The sequence below is a fragment of the Strigops habroptila genome, chromosome 2, assembly GCF_004027225.2.
Source record: "Strigops habroptila isolate Jane chromosome 2, bStrHab1.2.pri, whole genome shotgun sequence".
NCBI lineage: Eukaryota > Metazoa > Chordata > Aves > Psittaciformes > Psittacidae > Strigops > Strigops habroptila.
Genome location: NC_044278.2, coordinates 82,256,195 through 82,274,874, shown reverse-complemented (window position 1 = coordinate 82,274,874; position 18,680 = coordinate 82,256,195). Strand labels below are relative to the sequence as shown.

At 38.8% G+C, this 18,680-nt stretch overlaps 1 protein-coding gene across 3 annotated transcripts; it reads left to right on the top strand.

Moving 5' to 3' along the window:
• The first annotated feature begins 54 nt into the window (after nt 1-54).
• BORA (BORA aurora kinase A activator) lies at nt 55-17,339 on the top strand. 3 transcript variants are annotated; one of them, XM_030477531.1, is made up of 12 exons: nt 55-128; nt 1,212-1,382; nt 2,486-2,592; nt 3,576-3,621; nt 5,074-5,149; nt 6,339-6,404; nt 7,161-7,217; nt 8,482-8,699; nt 10,076-10,229; nt 11,340-11,911; nt 12,384-12,515; nt 14,174-17,339. In XM_030477531.1, the coding sequence occupies exons 2-12, from the start codon at nt 1,227-1,229 to the stop codon at nt 14,357-14,359; spliced, it is 1,770 nt and encodes a 589-aa protein (XP_030333391.1). In that variant the 5' UTR covers nt 55-128; nt 1,212-1,226; the 3' UTR covers nt 14,360-17,339. The 3 variants fall into 3 exon arrangements, with proteins under 3 accessions (XP_030333391.1, XP_030333390.1, XP_030333392.1); XM_030477530.1 differs by having other exon boundaries at nt 11,310-11,911; XM_030477532.1 differs by lacking the exon at nt 6,339-6,404 and having other exon boundaries at nt 11,310-11,911.
• Nucleotides 17,340-18,680: the final 1,341 nt, after the last annotated feature.

The following is an 18,680-nucleotide window of genomic DNA, read 5'->3' as shown; positions in this document are numbered from 1 at the left end:
GAGGAGACCGCGCGCGTTGATTGGACAGAGGGCCAGGAGGGGGCGGGGCTAGTTAAAGAGCCGCCCGGTGCGGCGAAGGCGGGCGCAGTGATCCGAGGCGAGCATGAGTGTGCGGGTAACGGCGGCAGGTACCTGCTCTGGGGGTCTCAGCCCCGCACTAGCTGCTGGCGTGCGGGAGAGCGGTTTGGTGCGAGGCTCGGTGACACCGTCCTGGGGGGAGGGAGGAGAAGAGGCTGCCCTTGGGGGAGCCCTTTGCCCCCTCAGGTGAAGGAGCTACTGGGGCACGGCTTGACGGGAGGGCTGTGGGGATGGGGTGGGGGCGCAGCAGCAGTCCCGCCCGTCCTTCTTCCTTCCGCCGCGGGAGGGAACGGTAGCGCTGCCCGCAGCCACTCCGGAGTTGGCCCTTTGCGCTTTGGGGTGGGTTGGTGGTTTTAGCGCCTGAGCGAAGCGGGACTTTTCTGAGGGCGCTGTTGCCCCCCCCTCCCCCCCCCCCGCCGCCCGGGGTTAGCTGCCTGCAGCCAGAAGCTTCAGGGGTTGGCCGGTGTAGACCAGCAGGGCAGGTTGGTGGCCGGCAGCCGTTGTGGTTCTCCATTTGCTTCTGTGCTGGCTGCTCAGCTTCTGGGCAACGCGGGGCTAGCACCGAGGGGAGACCGACCCCGTGCTACCCCCGTTCTAGTAATCTTAAAATCATAGAATGGTTTGCGTTGAAAGGGACCTGAAAGATCATCTAGTTCCAGCCTCTCTGGGGACACCTTCCACTAGAGCAGGTCGCTGAAAGCTCCGTCCAACCTGGCTTATTTCTGAAGCTCTTGAGCGCCAGGGTTAGGTGTATGTGACCTGCCCTCCGGGAATGTATTTGGCTTCAACGCTTTTTTGCTTTTTCTGGTGTTTTTGTTTGTTTGTTTCAGGGGGCTTGTTTGTTTGGTTTTGTGTTTTGGTTTGGTTTTGTTTATTTTAAATCGCCTTTTCGGTGCTCTTTCCTGTCTCCTTTTTGTAGGTTCTATTTATTTTTAGTTGTTCTTGTCAGCCATATTTATTAGCTTCACATGTCAAAGCTAGCTTTGGTCTTGTTAGTCTGATAAATGTTTCTGGCTCTTTAAAAACGATTGATCATCTCTTCCCAAAACCTTCAGGATGACCCTAGAAAGTCAAAATTATGATTGCCCTTTTTTTTTTTTCTTACATTTTTTCTCTCCCTCTTTCTTTTCCAGGTATCTCTTAGTGTTATGGGTGATACAAAAGACACTAAAATGCAGATAACGCCAGAAACTCCAGGGCGAGTTACCATCCTGAATCCTTTTGAAAGTCCCAGTGATTATTATACTCTTCAGGAACAGATTGTTTCCAGTCCTTCAATCTTTAAATCAACAAAACCCTCACCCGTAAGATCTAGTTTTTAGTTGTGTAGCTCTACAGATGTAGTGCTAATATTTTGAAATGCATTAAAAAGTATATTTTATTTAGCGTACTTTTAATGTATATGCTAAGCCAAAGATTTTTGGTGGCATTTGGTATTTCTTCTGATTACAGGAGTATGCTGCTTTGAATACTAACATTGTCAGTCTTCCTTCTATCTGCTAAGTGCTAAAACCAGTTCAAAGTAGGTAAAGAACAGTTGTTGGATGTGGTGCTCTTGTCCTACCTGAAGTTGAAAAATACTCCAGTTCCTACTAACATGCTAAGCAGGCTGGATGCAAGTAAAACATAATTTCACTTCTGTTATGAGCTGTTTGCATATTCACAGAATCACGTTGATGATTTTGTGTATATACAACATTTTTTAGTTGCAGATCATATGCTGGTTTGCAGTTGGAATTACTTCCTGACAAGCAGTAGAGATGATGCTGTGCTAATGAGTGATCTACCAAGACTTGGTAGATAATTTTTCAAACAGATATTTGACAGTGTTTTGTAATTAAATGTTAAATAAAGGGATGAAGCTACTTCATTTCTGAATTGCATTTTGTTGTGTGCTGTGCATGGCATTACAAGGGAGACTTTGCAAGATGCATATGGGGTTGCAACTCCTAAGTCTTCTTGGAACTGCAAGGTGAAAGGAAGGCTGCTCTATTATTTGGATAATTTGGGTTAGGTGCGGACACTGGGTTTTCATGGGACCTCAATTTTGATTGTGGCAATCTAGAAGTGACTAAATTTTATCCCAAGTTCTCTATCTTTAGTACATCCATCCTCAGAAATTGAAAAGAATTTGACACTTCAGTTTGTAAATTTTAGCTGTAGCCTTCCACTTTATATTATCTTGTAAATCATTGTAATACCACTACCAGGATAAAGAAGCTGGATTGACTTACTCTTTTAATAGATAATTCAAATGGAAACTTTTGATAGTCTCTGACAGAAACTATATGGAAGTTATGATTGCATTGTTCCATTGAGATTTGTCCTGTGGTTTTATTTTTATCTTTTGAGACAAGCAAGCACTAAAATGTTCATGTCGGTTTTTTTTTTTGTTTTTTTTTTTTAGACACCAGGAAAATTTAGATGGTCTATTGATCAGCTTGCTGTAATAAATCCTGTGGAAATTGACTTGGAAGATGTTCAACGCCAAGCAATGTATTTGAGTCATGATAGGTAACTTACAGTCTGTTTTTATGCAGTTACCTTGCTTGAATACTAGAACACTGTTCTTCTGCTTTATTGACATTTCAGCGCAGCATTGAAGACATTTTATTCAAATCTTTTAGCATAGATTTTCATGTGTCCCTAATGTAGATATAATATTTAGATGAGGCTGCCTCTGTGTCACTCTTTTTAATGTTAAGAATTGCTGATCTGCTCTAACTGCAGTTTGGAAGACAGCCAGATAAAAGCAATCAACAGAAGCAAGAAAATGTCTTGCCAGTGATTGTTACCAAGCTACCTTTTATGCTCCTTGTCACAACACAATTTATCTTCTCGGAGTGTTCCATACCAAGACCTATGAAGTGTAGGCTTCTTTGGTCTTCGGGACTCCTGCAGAAGGGTAGAGCTGAGAAAGCTAGCTAGGTAAGCCAGTACTCTTTGAAAGGTATAGGTTAGACTTAACGTGAGGGTGGTGAGGCACTGGAACAGGTTGCACAGAGAAGCCGTGGCTGCCCCATCCCTGGCAGTGTTCAAGGCCAGGCTGGACATGGCTTTGAGGTCTGGTCTAGTGGAAGGTGTCCCTGCCTCTGGCAGTGGGGTTGGAACTAGATGATCTTTAAGGTCCGTTCCAACCGGAACCATTCTGTGATTCTATGATTATTTTGGAAGACCTGTTATGATTTTTTTTTTGTCCAGTTTTTGTCCAGGCAAAAATACTTGACGATACAAGAAATAAATAGAAGACTTACAAATATGTACTTACAAATGGTACAGATCTTTCAAATGAACAGGAGTAACAGAGAAATGCATTCATATTTCTGTATTTATAGCATGAGATTATTGCACATGATAGTAAAAAGTAAGATTTATTGTTTAGTGCAATTTCATTTATAATGTTTCTCTTAAGCATCTGTAAAGATTACATGGTTGGACTTTTTTTCCCAGTTATGTAGTGGTTTTAATAATTGAGTTGTTTTTCATTTGTCACTTAGAATTGATAAGGAGACAGAAGACAGAAGGCAAAAAGCCATTGAGGAGGTAATAAAACTTCTTATGCTATCAAGTATTTATTTGCTTTAGCTACATACCTGCAAAAAAGATCCACATGTATTATAGGATTTCAAAACCCAGAATCCTATTATATTTGACTGGTCAGTAAGAAAGCAATATTCTGTCCTCATCACTTGCAGATGTAGTTGGAACCCACATGGTCTTTTTCTTCCCATCTTGTTTCACACACCAGTAGGTCAAATCAGCAGATTTTGTTTCTTTTGTGTTGCTTGGCTTGTGGGAATGTAGCAGTAAGATAATCCTTAAAAATATTTAATTCTAGTTTAAAAATTGGGTATTTTAGGGTTTACAGTAACTGTTGGTGTGAGATAGCATAATTTCTTTTATTACGTTTTTAAAAATACAACAGAACCTTGATTTTTTTTGTTTCTTCCGAAGTCTGCTTAGTTGGAGGCAAGACTTTCTTCTTATAGCTTGTAATTCTTTCTGTTTGCTTTTCGTTTTATTTTTTACCATCAATTTGTCTAGCAGAGGAGGAAAAGTGTTTCAAATCTTCAGTGCTATTTCAATTAAAATATGGTTTTGATAGTGTTATTGACCTTTTTATATTGTGTCATGCCGTTAGGAGTTTCTGTCTCTAACAAGAAAAAATGATTTATGATTCGATAAAGGTGCTAGGTAGTTGACCTGCAGCAAACATGCTCTTTTGTTCTAAATCTGCGTTAAAAGGGATATTTATTCTTCTTTAGGTATAAACTAATGAATTATGCAGCTGAACAGCTTAAAACCATGACTGGTAAAAATTATGCCTTTAGTAGTTGGGTGTTTCAAGCTGTTTCGTTTTCATTTGTTTTGAGTCTTTTATTGTGAGAGCAGGATTTACCATGTATTTCATGAAGCTATGTAATAGTGTTCATCTCCTCAGCATTAGTGTGTTCTGGAGTGTGACTGTCACAGCAGATAATAGTTTCTGGTTCAAAGAAAGAGACTTTAGTGCCAGTACTGATAAATGTTTCGCTGCTAACCTGTTTTAGCCAAATACACTCGATAAGGTTGCCATAAGCCTTCGTTGCCCTCTTCCTTTCACTGTCTCTTCAGCAGTTCTGCAAAATGCCTTAATTGTCAAAATCAACAAACTGAAAAATTTAAAATAATTATGTTAAACTACTGTTCAGTAAGTATGGTAGAGACAATTCCCTTTTCGAAATGAGTAGTCAGTGTTAAATGAAACTGTTGCACAATTTTCACTCTGCAGGCTCAAAAGATCTGGGGTGGTATGTGTTGTAAAGAACTTCGGGGTTACCTTTTGGGGTATAATGGATTTAGGTTTTGGGGAAGGAAGAGTTAAAATTCTTAAAATACAGATCTGTGAGTTGCAAAAGGTATGACTTAATTTTTTCTTGTTCAGGGTACTAAGCTAAATTTGAGTGTCTTCAGTTTTTAAAAATGCTAAGATGGTTTGTTTCTATTCTACTCTAGTTTTTCACAAAGAGGCTCATAGTTCCTTCTCCTTGGACTGAACATGAAGGCAAGCAAGTTTCACAGTTTAATTCAGGTAAATGTAAGTTGCTTCTGTGTGTCACCCACAATTAGCCTAGCTTTTGGAGAAATCATCAAGCATGATTTTTTTTCAACCTTGATTTAAATTCTAAGAACCAATGATAAAAGATGGCACAACTGGTAGATTTTTAGCTGTTCTCTCAGAGTGCTTTCTTTGTTTAAAAATTATTTTTTAATCCAGAATCTTCTACAATTTTCTTTTTTGTTATTTTTGGTTCCTGTTCTTATGTTTTTTTCCTTTCATAACTTGTCTTCAAGCTCAAAACTTTGCAGCGTCAGCACTGGTAATAGCCAAGTCTTCTACTTCACTCTTCTGATAGCTGCACCTCTGAATTATTCGGACTGCTTTCCTGCCAATATAAATATATGGGAAACTGAGTTCTGTATTTTTTGACCCTTACTTGCTGTGTAAAATTCCTGTTGTCCTCTTTGTGTCCTGCTAGCTCACTGTCACTGTTATGTAGTGTGGGTGTTCTATTTATTTTGTTTATACCATTATTAGATTTTATTATTAATGCTGCTGTTATTAAAGTTTCTATATAACCAATAGAATACATAGTAAATACATTACAGGTTGGACAAATGTCAGCTGTTTGCACTCAATATTGTTTGGTAGGAGATTCTGAAGTAAGTGGGGATTTTTGCAAGATTTGGAAGAGGCTAAACTTAAAATTTTTTATCAAGGAAATGCAGCTTGTGGATAGTGTATTTTTAATTGTCAACTGTATGATCATCACTTCTTTGGCAGAGAACATAAGCGATGGTCCTAGACCTAGGGAAAGTGCGTGCTGAAAAAAGATGGTATAATGTGTTCCTTAGCTGTGTAAAAAAAAGCCCGGAATAGTAGATTCTTCATCTTTGTCTTCATGTTCAAACTGCATGATTTTCTGGAAATGTGTTTTACTTGAACACAGCCTGTTTGGCTAAGCACAAACTTGAGTTTGTTTTAAATATCTGCAATGTAGAGGAGGCTGCAGGAGACAAAGATTTAGGCAAAGTTGATGCTATTTCGCTAAGCTTTTTTTGGATAGAAAGGTGCTGAAATTCTCTTAATCAGCTATAATGGTAACCTTTTTCAGTACTCCCTACTTTGGTTGTGTTAAATACTCTAACTTACTGCTGCTTGGTTTCAAAACTGTATGCAATGCATGCTTAAATTTAAGTTCTTATCATCTGTTTTACAGCCATAGATCTAAATAACCTTTCTCCAATTGGAAGACAACTAACTTTGCAGCCTGGGAAAAGCAATGGTGGGTAAAAGACAATGTCTGAAATTACAGGCTTTTTCTGAAGCAAACCACCCATTTTTTTAATGGCTATTTGATTTCAAAAGGCAGTAATTTTTTTGTTAATATTCCTGTAGAAATACTTTTTTTTATTGTAGTGTATGGTACTATTACTTTTAATATCCGTTTCTCATAGTAATTTAATTCTATAACAATCTTTCATATTTTTTCCAAAGTAAAAACTGAAGTCATCTGTAGAGTGTGGAGTGCATTTTTTTCAACTCAATGCATGCATCTTTTCTGAATTAAAAAGTGAATCTAAGCCTCAGGTTTATGGGTAAATTACAGTTTTAAGAAGCCTTTAATGTGTTGGATCGTTTCGGGTTAGAGAATCTTGATTATTTTCTCTTCCACATAAATAGCAGAAATCTTTTTAAACTGTTTCATTTTAGAGAAATAAACAGTGCTTTTCCCCAGGGTATTTTGATGACTTTTCTCCCATTTCCTTTTGAATCCTTTTCTTCAGAGACATCTCTCTTCAGTTCAGAATGCCCCTCTAGAGGCTTTTATGTTACAACCCTTGTTTTGTTTACCTCTAGGACTGAGTGTGCTGCACATAGTTGTTCTCAAATCAGAATCCTAGCTTTAACTAATTCTTTTCCTTATTGCAACTGTGACTTAAACGGCTTAATTGCAATGCAATTTGAAAGTGGATTTTTGTTTCTACAGCTTCAGTCAAAGGACACTGAAAGCTAATTTTGTTGGTTTTATTCATTGCAGCTGCTTGTCAGACAGTACTGTCTTTGCCAGTGGATTTTAATTTAGAGAAAATACTAGGTATGTTGTGTCATATCTAAATTTAATTATGAATGTCTAAATAGAAAACTTGTATTGTTTGTTGGGGTCTTCTTGTCTTATGAAGTATTGAAAACTTAATGTATGAGTGAAAGTTTTAAGTCCGTGGTCTAAATAAACAGTTACTGCGTATTTCATGGGACAGCTGACTTAAATGATATGCTTTGAGTGTAGACATAAAGATAAAAGAGGAGGGATATGGAGAACAATTGCAAAGTGATTAATGATTCTGAATGCAAAAAAGGTAGGAAGCAGAAGGCATGCCCTGCCTCCCCCAAATAGAGCCTTTACGTAACTTACATCTGTTCAACTTCACATTGCTGGCTACGAGGCTCATAGCCCAACTTTGCCTCGAGCAAAGCAATGCTATAAGTCTGTGTCTTTCATAGAACTGAAGCCATGGTGATGACTGGAAGTTGTGTGGTGGCAAAAAAGCTGTGACCGCTGAGTGGGGAGGCAAGAGTCCAAATTAATTGTCTGATTGTAACTGCTTTATCAAGCAATTGCTGCCAGCTTCTCAGGCAAGGGGCTTCTGTGTGGGAATAGCGGGTATAGCTAGCTCAGAGGTTTTTGGCTGCACATTCCTGTTCCTGTATTGGCAGCCGTGATTGTGGGCCATCAAAATTAAAACAGAAAATCAGAACCATATTGATTGCTATCATATGTCATCTTAACGAATGCTTCCATCAATGCATAGTTTGTGAATTCAGGAAAAAATTATTCTACAAGGAATATCCATTTAGAATAGAGTAAAAGCAAAAAACTGATACGGTAAATCGTAGCGTATTTTAATGGGTCTTTGTTAACATCGGTGTGCTTTTTGCCTTGACTTCGAGTTGACTGGTTTGCCTTTGGACGATGTATCATGATTATGATCAAATCATATGGGAGACCTGAAAAAAGGTCTAGTTTTGCTTGGGTAGTATAGTAATCCCTTTTTCACAAGTTGGATGTGAAGAATAATACACAGATGTGAAAAGGCCATTAAGTAGATGTTAGCCAGTATTTATGTATTTTTTTTAAATGCAGACTTTAGTATTAAATCATAATAGGCAGAAGTGGAACCTTAGTAGACACAGTGGACTCTTTGTAATGATGATAAATGATCGTTTGGGATAGGTGCCTAAATTAGATCGATTATTTGATGGTAGATTGGATTAAATATTTTAATTTAGTTATATATGTCTCTGTAATAGAATTTTTTCTTGCATTCTTACTGGAAATGACTTGTACCCGACATTTCTAGGTGAATATATCAGAACTGATGAATTTTCAGATCAGTCTCAGGGAAATCTGAGCTCTTCGTCACTCAGAAGAAAGCTGTTTTTAGAAGAAAATGGAAGTGTGTCTGAGTGTTTGTCGATTTCTCCACATAGTCCATGTGGTAGTCAGCCACTTGGAGTGCTTTGTTCAATAGACATCTCTCCAGTTCGGTGCAGAAGCCCTCTAGAAACACCTAGTTCAGTAAGTAACCTGGTTTGGGTGCTGGGTGGGATGTGGCTGGCTTGGCACAGGAGTAGTTCTTGCAGCAGCCTGACTCTGTGTTCTAACAGACTTCACAAGGGAAACAGTCATCTTTTTAATAAGCTGCAACTGTTTTATGAGAGCGTAGGTGTTAGGCCAAAGGGTGCTTTTGTGGCTTGGGTTTTGGTAGTGTGTGTTTTGTGAGTTGGGTTTTGTTGGTTTTTTCCCCCTCCAAATTCCAATAGTTGGAAAAAACGTGAAGAAAAGTTTTGAAATAATTTATCACTGACTTCTTATTATATCAAACTATTATGTTGGGATGCTATTCTCTTGTACAGAAAGAATTATGCTTTAATTTTACGAAAAGGAAGTAGGAATCAATACATATACAAGATTTGCTGAAAGCATGTTGAAACCTTTCTTATATATATATAAAATGTGTATACAGCAAAAGACCTGTTTAAATCCGTGAACTGCTGTCTAAGATACTAGCTGATATGAACAGGTGATGTAATTATTTCCCTTATAACTCCTAAACTCATTTGTAGTGGAGGAAATGACTTGTGGATCTTTGAATGCAGTGCTAAATATGCCTTTTTCTTTTCCATTGGCCAGAGATTTCAGATGAAGAGACATTTATTAGAACACAGAACATAATGTCTGTTTTTTAAATTAAGTCAGATGAATCTTATTCCCAGGTGGAAGTGTCACAGCTAAACTGGTTTAGGTGGTACAGTTTCTTCTGTTTGACAGCTGAAGTGGGTGGAAAAAAAGACTACCTGAGCTAGAGTGTGGCTTAAAGAAAGTCTTCACTGTAGTAACCGAGTAAACCATTCCTACAGTGTTCCTACAGCACTACTCAAGTGACTTCTTGCACCATACTCTTAAGCAAGATCACAACCACTATTCTTTCTTCTTAAGGAGAAGTATTTTGTCTGCTGCTGAGTTAAATTCAGATAACACTGATTCCATTAGAATGTATATAGTGGTTGGCCTCCATCTGCATTGGTATGAGTAAGAAATTGGGATTAAATACTTGACTGTATACACAGATAGCATTAATTCCCTGTTAAGGCTTCTCATAGTTCTTAATTACAATGGATGTTACAGTTTTAGTTGGTATTATGTGCCAGTTTAAGTCCATTGCTCTTTTCCTATTGTGGAGGCATAAAGTACAAGTGAAGAGCTACAACTGGAATATTTAAGATAAACTAATGATAGAGATTGCAATTGTACAGGATTAGTTTTCCTCAGTGCTGCCATATTAAGCTTTTTAGTTAGAATGGTTTTTCTATTTACAGATTAGTCAAAATTTACATTATGAAAATATGCCTTCTTTCTTTTTTTTTTCCCCCCTTCTCTCTCTCAAACTGAAGGGTCAGATTTCATCAAGTCCCATTCAGGGAGGAGCAAGTATTTACAGTCTGGGAAGTATAACCAGTCCCACGTTTCCACAAGGGTCTCCTGCACCTAATGGTTCTCCTGCTTTTTCACCGATTGCTTTTCACATAAGAAAGACACCACTGTCAGGTATGGTTTAACTGTGTATGTGTTATGCTTTCTTTCTTGATTTACATATTTTTATTATAAAAACTGCTGCATTCTTACTGGAACTGTTCGCTGTTCAGAGAGTGTTACTGTGAGTGAGTAGCAGTCGCCTCCTATATGACACATTTGCTGTTTAGCCATGAAAAACCTTAATGATGTGAAACAGTGAAATCTATCTGCTTGCAAAAAATCAACTAGGCAAAGTATCCTTGAAGAAGGAATTGAGACCAAATAGGAACGAAAAAAACCCCCAGCCTTTAAAGGATTAATCTGAGGAGGGGGTTTAAATGCCTGAACAAAGTCAGGTCATAATCTGATTTGGCCCAACCTGAAGCATTTTAATTGGACACAGAATGTTTATCTCGAGTTTTCAAATCGTGTGACTGTGAAGATTATTTGAAAGGAAACTGACTAGTGAAGAAATTATAAACATTTTGTGTCCTCATTGCTCTAAAAGATGTCAGCATTTCCTGTTCTGTCCATTACCTGGTAAGGCTTAATGCCATGTTTATACATTGTTTTACTCTGGTGAGCCTTGGGGTATTTCAACACCATTTCATGTGGAGATTACACAGGTGTTTTCTCACTTGTTTGATTTTCTTGAAAACTTTACTGTTGGCCCATCGTTTTTCTTTTTTAAATGCATACAGAACATGTGTATTGATATTTGTTCTGAAAAAAGCCACAGAACCAGCCTTCACACATTTTCTTTTGTATAGTATTGACATTCGAAAATGTGAGGCTTCCAGTACAGCAAACCATGTCATTGGAAACAGATTTGGTGGTAAAATTGGGTAAAAACTTGCCATTACCATGATAGTTTAAATGTGCTGGTGTGTTTTTGTTTAGGGGCTTTTGTTGGTTTGTTTGGTTTTGGGGATTTTTGTTGCTTGGTTATTATTTATTTATTTATTTATTTATTTAAGCAGGCCTTGGAGCCGGGAGACAGCAGTCAGTCAAATACTCTGTGGTTGGCTGTAATGATTCAAAGGACCCTAGGGCTTTGAGGATGATGACTTTATCTCCACCTGGTATCTCACAGAATAACTTTGTTTTTTACAGACCAAAGAAAATTTACATTTTGTTCTCCAGATATTCCTTCTTCCTCAAATAAAATGACACCCCCAGCTACAAAAAGTCCTTATATAGATGGTTGTTCTCCAATTCAAAAGTCTTCTCCTATGAGGCTTGGAGCATGCAGAAGAGCTACCCAGTTTCAGACTTCCGTCATTAGGTTACCGATTGCAGTTGAGAACCACGGTGAGGATGGGGAAGACAAGGAGAATGCTGCTTCAGCAGAAGTTCGGTTCCCAGAAATGGATAATGGAATAACCTTACGCCAGCAAGATGGGGATACTTTTACACACGGCACACATCTTGTGGTAGCAACTGTGTCTATTGCACCAGATCACTCAGAAGCTTGTCATCAAAGGCTGTCATCGTTTCAGGATATAGAAGGCTCCAAGGAAAATAATACTGTAGATATGGCTGACATAGCTGAAGTGTCAGAGGAAAACACTTGGATAAAAGAAACAATTGGCAATAGCAATGCACCAATGACCAGCTTTATGACAGGGATTACTTTCAGTATTGAAAACTCTCGCATGTACATGTCACCTCTTGCAGAAAGCAGTGCAATTCCATGTGACAACAGTAGTATTCAGGTAAACATAAAAATCGTTAAAACTGAGCTCAACATAATCGCTTCTAATATGTATGCTCTTCTGGAAGTAATTGTCTATTTTTCTCTTAATGGATGTGGCATGCAGGTGGTTATTTGTGACTTTTATCCTTTATCCCCGTTCCCTTTTTCCTCTTGCAGTGGAGTCATCATAGCAATTTTTGTTACTATATACAGTAATACATTTAATCCAAGGTAATTCTGATCTAGTTCAAGATGTCCCTGCTTGCTGCAGAGAGTTGGACTAACTGACCTTTGAAGGTCCCTTCCAACCCGATCTGTTCTATGATTCTATAATTCTGACAGACCTGTTTACAATTTGCTTTTGTTATTACCTGGTGATAGTTGGTTTGTGGGACTAAGTTCTGTTACCTGATAGGGCTTGCATTTGATTATGAGGGGTTTATTGGTGTTAAATTGTGGTACATTTTTAAAGCCCTGCTTCTTGATTTCAGGTGGACAGTGGTTATAGTACACAGACTTGTGGAAGCAGCATTATGGATACTGCGGGGGCCCAAAACAGTTGCAGAGAAAATGATGTGAACACTAACATGTTTCAGAATAAATCTCAGCTGCTTAGAACAAAGGTAGGAGTTAAATTGTGATACAGAAGTGACAGGCTTCCCACCTGAACCATCTGTTCCTTGTTTTACTCAGTTTTGGGAAGCCTGAGGCGAGAGACCGTCAGGTGGTTATAGAGACTGTGTTAATGTAACATTTCAAGTATTATGCTGAAAACAAGGAGTAAGTGCAGGACAAACTAGCAGTAGAATTAATGTGTTCTATGACAAAGGCAGAGGTAGTTTCAGAGGAAAGTGAGGTATATGCATGAGAGGTAGTTGTGAGGCTGCTCATGGCTTCTGAAGTATCGTAGTCTCTTGTTTCTGTTGTTCTTGCTGCTTTTTTTATTGCAAAATTTTTAGATGTGTGCTTTTGGAGAAGCGCATTTTAGGGGAATATTTCTCTGCTACTTGTTTTCATAAACCAGCCTTGAGTTTCCTAGTCCATACCTGTCAATGCTGACTTGGTGGGGAACTTTCTGCTTGAGTACAGTCTTTTAATTACAAGCCCTTTGACCTGTCTTAAAACTAAATAAATTACAAAAGACAGCACATACTTAGCAAGGCTCCCAAGCTCTGGTGAGTGATGGGAAAGTGTTCTACTTCTAGACAGTGGGAAGCAAGGTTAGTTTCTTTGGAGGAGAGAGCAAAGATCATCTCCTCTCACTTAGTAATTGTGGTCTTATAAACTTAGTAGCTTATGGTCTACTATGTAGCATCATTTACAGTCCTTAAAGGAGAGACAGTACTGACTAGTAGTACCAGATTATGAAAAGCCTCAAGTAAGCCCATTCAGTCCTGACTTCACTTCTGTAGCTGACATGCTAATAGCCACTGCGCTGCTGAGGTAAAGAGCAGACTGATGGTGCCTGATAGACCATTGACATCAAATGTCCATTTGCCCAGAGAAGTTGTGGCTGCCCCATCCCTGGCAGTGTTCATGGTCACATTGGATGGGGCTTTGAGCAACCTGGTCTAGTGGAAGGTGTCCCTGCCTGTGGCAGGGGGGTTGGAACTAGATGATCTTTAAGGTCCCTTCCAACCCAAACTATTCTATGATTCTATGAAATTTTGAACTCTGCTCATTTAAGATTAGGATAAATGTGCCCTTGCAGGAAGAATAGATGGGCTATTTTATCTTAAACTTCTAGAAGTACCCACCTACTCTGAGGTCTTGCCCCAGTCACCCTGTTGGACATGGATTATACATTTGAAGGTACTTACCAAAATCAGTTGCCTAGTCTCAAACCCGTCCTAGAGACTTGCAAATGTCATGCAGCTCTCTTTTCCTACTGCTAGGCTTTCAGTTGCTAGATCCTGACTAAGCCCAACTTTGCATTTTGGAATAGGATTTAAGTGCAGTGGCATTAAGTATTTCATTCAACTCTCACAACAGAGAACCTACAGAGAATATAAAACCCAAAAAGCATGGGCATTGCTGGCTGAAAGAATCCAGTCTGGCTCATTCAGAGCATGTGTGCTCTGGCAGGAGATGGTTCTTGCTGACAGCAAAGATTCGTGCAGAGAAAACATCTTTCATTTCTTTTTCATTTCATAAGGGGAGAGATGGGAGGTTAAGGTATTAATTATAATTAGAAATTTTCCAATAGAAAGTTTGGATCTTGTTTCTTCAGGGGAATTTTTGTGAAAATGGTTTTAAAATTAACTTTTCCTTATTAACCTAGGAGTTTTCTGTTTTAAACCATAAGGACAATCAGTTGCTGAGAGCAAAATCTCCAGAGAAGCAATCCTGCTTCCAAAAAGCAAAACCACATTGTACAGTATTTGGTCAAAATGCAACTTGCAACATTTCTGCCTGGAAACATCAAAATGAAAATCAAGTTCAGGGATTTCACAAAAGCAATATGTAGTTCTGTGATGGAGAAGTTTAAATTGTGTTGTCTAATAAATTTTTATGTTTATGACCTCAGTTACCTGGATTATACATACTATTTGGTTTTTTTAATGCAAATGTAATAAATTGTCTGGTATGTATTAAGGGGGTTTTTAAATAATGTGGGGTTCATCAGGTTTTATGAACAAATGTACTGGTATCATTCAGCAACCCTTTTGAAAATTAAGGCAGCTAGACTTGGTATAAGGAAACCACAATAGGTTTGGTTTTTCGAATTGTGTTCTTTCTGTGATTAGGATAGATTCCATGAGGAGCCTTGTTTTGAAAGGTTGGACCTAACTTGAGCTTGAATAGGAATATTTCGGATAGGCTGAGCAAACCTGAGGTAACTTGCATCGGAGCCAGTGTAACTGCAAAACTACCTACATTTTAAGGCACAACTTAAAAAGGCATGAGGGAAATTTTTTGCAGGGGGGCAGAGAAAAAGGAGCGTTTAGTTTTTGTTCGATTGCTTTTTCCCTGACCAGATCTATTGTGTGGCTTCAGGAATGCTAGCAGTGGTGCCAAGAAAGAGTCGCTGGACAGGAGTGAACTGCTGGGAGTGTGAGGAGAGCAGGGCTGGGCTGAGCATCAGCGTCAGTCTAAAGGAGTAGTGGTGGAACTCGGCTCTGACTTCATGAGGAAGCAATAAAACTAATGGCCCAGAAACGAGTCCCTGGAATGTATATATATTTTTATAGTAGACTGCAAACTGTTAAAAACAGGGGCTTTGATTTTAATACCAGGCTAGTTCTTTTAATTAGATTTTCCTTGTGAACAGCTGCATGACAACTCCATTCTAGTTATGGAAGTTTTGTACTTTTCCACAATTACAAAAAAAACCAAACCCCTGAAGTTGAATTTTATTAGAAATAAAGTTTATGCCCAAAGAAGCCCACTAATCTTGAAGTGGATCACCTGACTCCACCAGTGCCTCCTAAGAGCACTTTGTCCAAACTGATGCTCTGGTACCCTGTTGAGGGAATGTAAGAAGGTGCGAGAAGGTTAGTTGGTCTCAGTACATCATTAAGAGAGTGGTGCAGCCTTCCTATTTGTAAACCATTACACTCTTACTTCCCTTTTATGTTTAATTCCCAATACTACTTACTATACTGTAAGCAACTGTTAGGTTGCTTACAGAAATTGCCAAAATATTTAATAGATAAACATTTAGAAATATAATTAACTGTTGTATGGCACTTACTGCAAAAAGTATTAATATAAAAGTCGTGATACTTTCAAGAAAACCACTGATGAACAAAAGTACTGGAATGAGGAGGGTCTGGAAGGCCAGAACTCCCTTTGCCTAATCAAATCAGATTTGATTAAATTTGATTTGTTTAAAAGAACCTTCTGGAAGTTCTATATGTGAATGTGGAGGCGGGGAGGGAATCCATATGGTAATGTTGTAGACCTAGTGACTAGGAAGAGGAGATAAGGGAAATCCTGAGGTTTGTGTTTGTACAGCTCTGGAGTGAACTTTATTGCATTAATCAAAGACAAAAGTCCATTCCAGTAGGTGCTCCCCAGGTGAAGGAGCCTTTCACGCTGTCTGTAGCAAGGGCACCCAGTCCCAGGGTTCTGGGTGGAAGTTTGGGTTCCTGTTCTATTCTGCAGCCCACAGAAAAGCTTGTACCAAAGCCCAAAACAGTTCACAGGTCAGACCTAAATTTGAAGGTGATGACGTTTTCTGAAAATCTCAAAAGGGGAGGTGCAAGAATTGTGTAGCATTAAAACCAAATGCCTCAGGCCCGAGACTTGTGCAAGTGGCGCATGGATAGAACAGCTCTTGAAATGGTTTCATTAAGAATTCACCAGGGAAGGCTTTCTGAAAAATACATTTAAAGGGAAACTCCTGTGCCATCAACTAAGCATCGCTTGGGTTTAGTTCTCACATTGCAAAAGTAGTAATTAAGAAAATCACTTTAGATTCCTAACCAGCAGACATGGACATGCAGTGGTTTTACCTCCATAGCAGTTTAATCAGTATTTCAGTAATGCATATGGGATCGATAGTAATTGAACCTAATGTCCCGAAGTATCTGTTTCACCACCTTGAAGCAGTGCCCTCCTACAAGGTGGAAATGCACTGAACTGGTAACTTTTAGGGGATGAATTTTGTTGAAGTAGAGAATGAGCTTGGACTTCTGCAAGATGAATTTATTGAATAGGGCCTTCATAACGTCCTTAGCTTTAGCTTGTAAGGTTTGTATCTATCTCCAAAGCAAGGCACAACTTGTCTGAGGTTTAAAAGTTAGTTATGACTTTGCATCCTTTTAACAATAATCAACTAAAAGGGTGAATTTCAGATCTCCAGACTGTACAAAGGATTTATTTTTGCAAGTGTGATTACTAAAGGTAGGAATAATGTTAAAGGGGAAGATGAGAAGCAGGGTGGTCCAAATGATGATCTGTTTCTGAACTGTTCACCATAACAGCTGTACTTAAGATTAGGTTTTATTTTTTTAATTAAAATTTTTGATTCTTGATGTGTTCAATGATCAGAGGCTTTCAGAGTATTTGCAAATAAAAAAAGCAATCACTAAGCTATTTAACTGCACCCTGTAGAAGTGTTTTCTTAAGGGTAAGAGAAATGTAACAGCAGAAACGAGTGAATGTGAGAAGTAATTAAGGATCCCCCCAAATAAGTTGCCTGTATTTTCTGTCTTGTTTTATAGTCTTCAATTGGATGGGAATTATTTATTTTATGAAAGCGTGCGTGTGTTTTAATGTTGTTTGTGTAACTGCTTTGTATAAGAAACCTGCTGTGCAAATTACCATGGAAATCGTTTGACCATTCTGTTTCTCTGGTTGTACTTCACACGTTGGTTGGCACACGTTGCACAAAACGGTCATTGTTTACATTAAATTAATTACAGTTTTAAGGAAAGTCCTTTAACATAAATGTATTAATTATACATTGAATAGTGAAACAGAATAAAGACATCTCTTTCACACCTAGCTGGTATTTATTTCTTTGCTACATTTTGCAGCATCTTTCCTTTGATGCTGCCAGTAACACGCATGTGTATGCATTGTTTGGGTGGGGGCCGTTGGGGAGCAGAGGTAGGAGGTCAGGGAAGGAGCTCAGTGAGCTTTTGCTCTCATATGCACAGGTAAAAACCGGTTTCGGTTATTGTAACACATGGTATCAGTGAGAGAGCCCGTGCTCTGCACATCTGTCGTGAAGCTCATTTTTATTTTTAAAGTTTCTGAAGCTTTTTAGAGTAGTGGTGACAGGAGGGTAGACTTAGAGTAGATATTAGGAAGCAGCTCTTTACTGTGAGGGTGCCGAGACAGTGGAACAGAGAAGTTGTGGCTGCCCCATCCCTGGCAAGGCTGGGTTTGATGAAGCTTTGAGCAATCTGGTCTAGTGGAAGGTGTCCCTACCCATGGCAGGGGGGCTGGAACTGGATGAGCTTTAAGGTCTCTTGTACCCAAACTGTACTAGGATTCAAACATCGCATTTGGGGGGGATGTGTTTCTGTTGTTGGAGTCAGTTGTCTTCTTTTGGTGCTTTCTGTAAATACGTACTTTATAAACCTGATTCAGTCCTTTACAATGACAGCACTGGGGGAGCTGCATAAGCATGGACAGGTGACAACCACATATTGATCAGCTGTGGCCTGCTCATTAACCAAGGAAAGCACCAAGTGACTAGTATAGAAGTTTGTGAGCTGTAACTCTCCGAAGATCTCTGAGGAACACTTGCAGTATGTGGGACTGCAGTTTCTTGGCTTTGAGAGCTTGGAACTCCCAGGTGCTTTGGAGTTACAGTTTCACTGAAACAAACATGCAGAATTCAGTAACAGCCACCTTGGTGTCCCTGTGGTTGGGGAGTTCAGAGCTGAGCCCAGGAGCACACTCACTCAAACTACATCAGGCCTCACAGCACATAAACATGCTTTATGACTACATAGTCAGGAGATGGAGCTGGGCTGTAACCATGAGGTTCAAGGCACAAAATAAGAATTCTAACTAACTAATAATTGTAACTTGCCAGCATGAGTCTACGGACTTCATCATTCAAGAGTAAGTTCTGTTAGCAGATTGAAAAAACTGACTTTTGTCAGGCTCTTGGAATAGCCTTAAGGCTGTTAAAAAATAAAATACAACTATTCCTTCACTTGGCAGAAGCATTTATTTTCACCCACAGGACAAAACTATAGATATACATGGTTTTAAAACTATTGTTCTGCTGCATACATACATATTCATTAAAAAGTTTTTTCTTTAAAAAGTCAATTTTACAAATTATTAAAATGTATATTTAAAAGTAAACAGAATCTGTTTCTAGC

Excerpts from the sequence above, each read along its gene's own strand:
- BORA (XM_030477530.1), top strand. The coding sequence starts at position 1,227 with ATGGGTGATACAAAAGACACTAAAATGCAGATAACGCCAGAAACTCCA. Across the intron at positions 10,230-11,309 it reads AAGAAAGACACCACTGTCAG|ACCAAAGAAAATTTACATTT; the intron begins GTATGGTTTAAC and ends TGTTTTTTACAG. Across the intron at positions 12,516-14,173 it reads CTCAGCTGCTTAGAACAAAG|GAGTTTTCTGTTTTAAACCA; the intron begins GTAGGAGTTAAA and ends TTATTAACCTAG.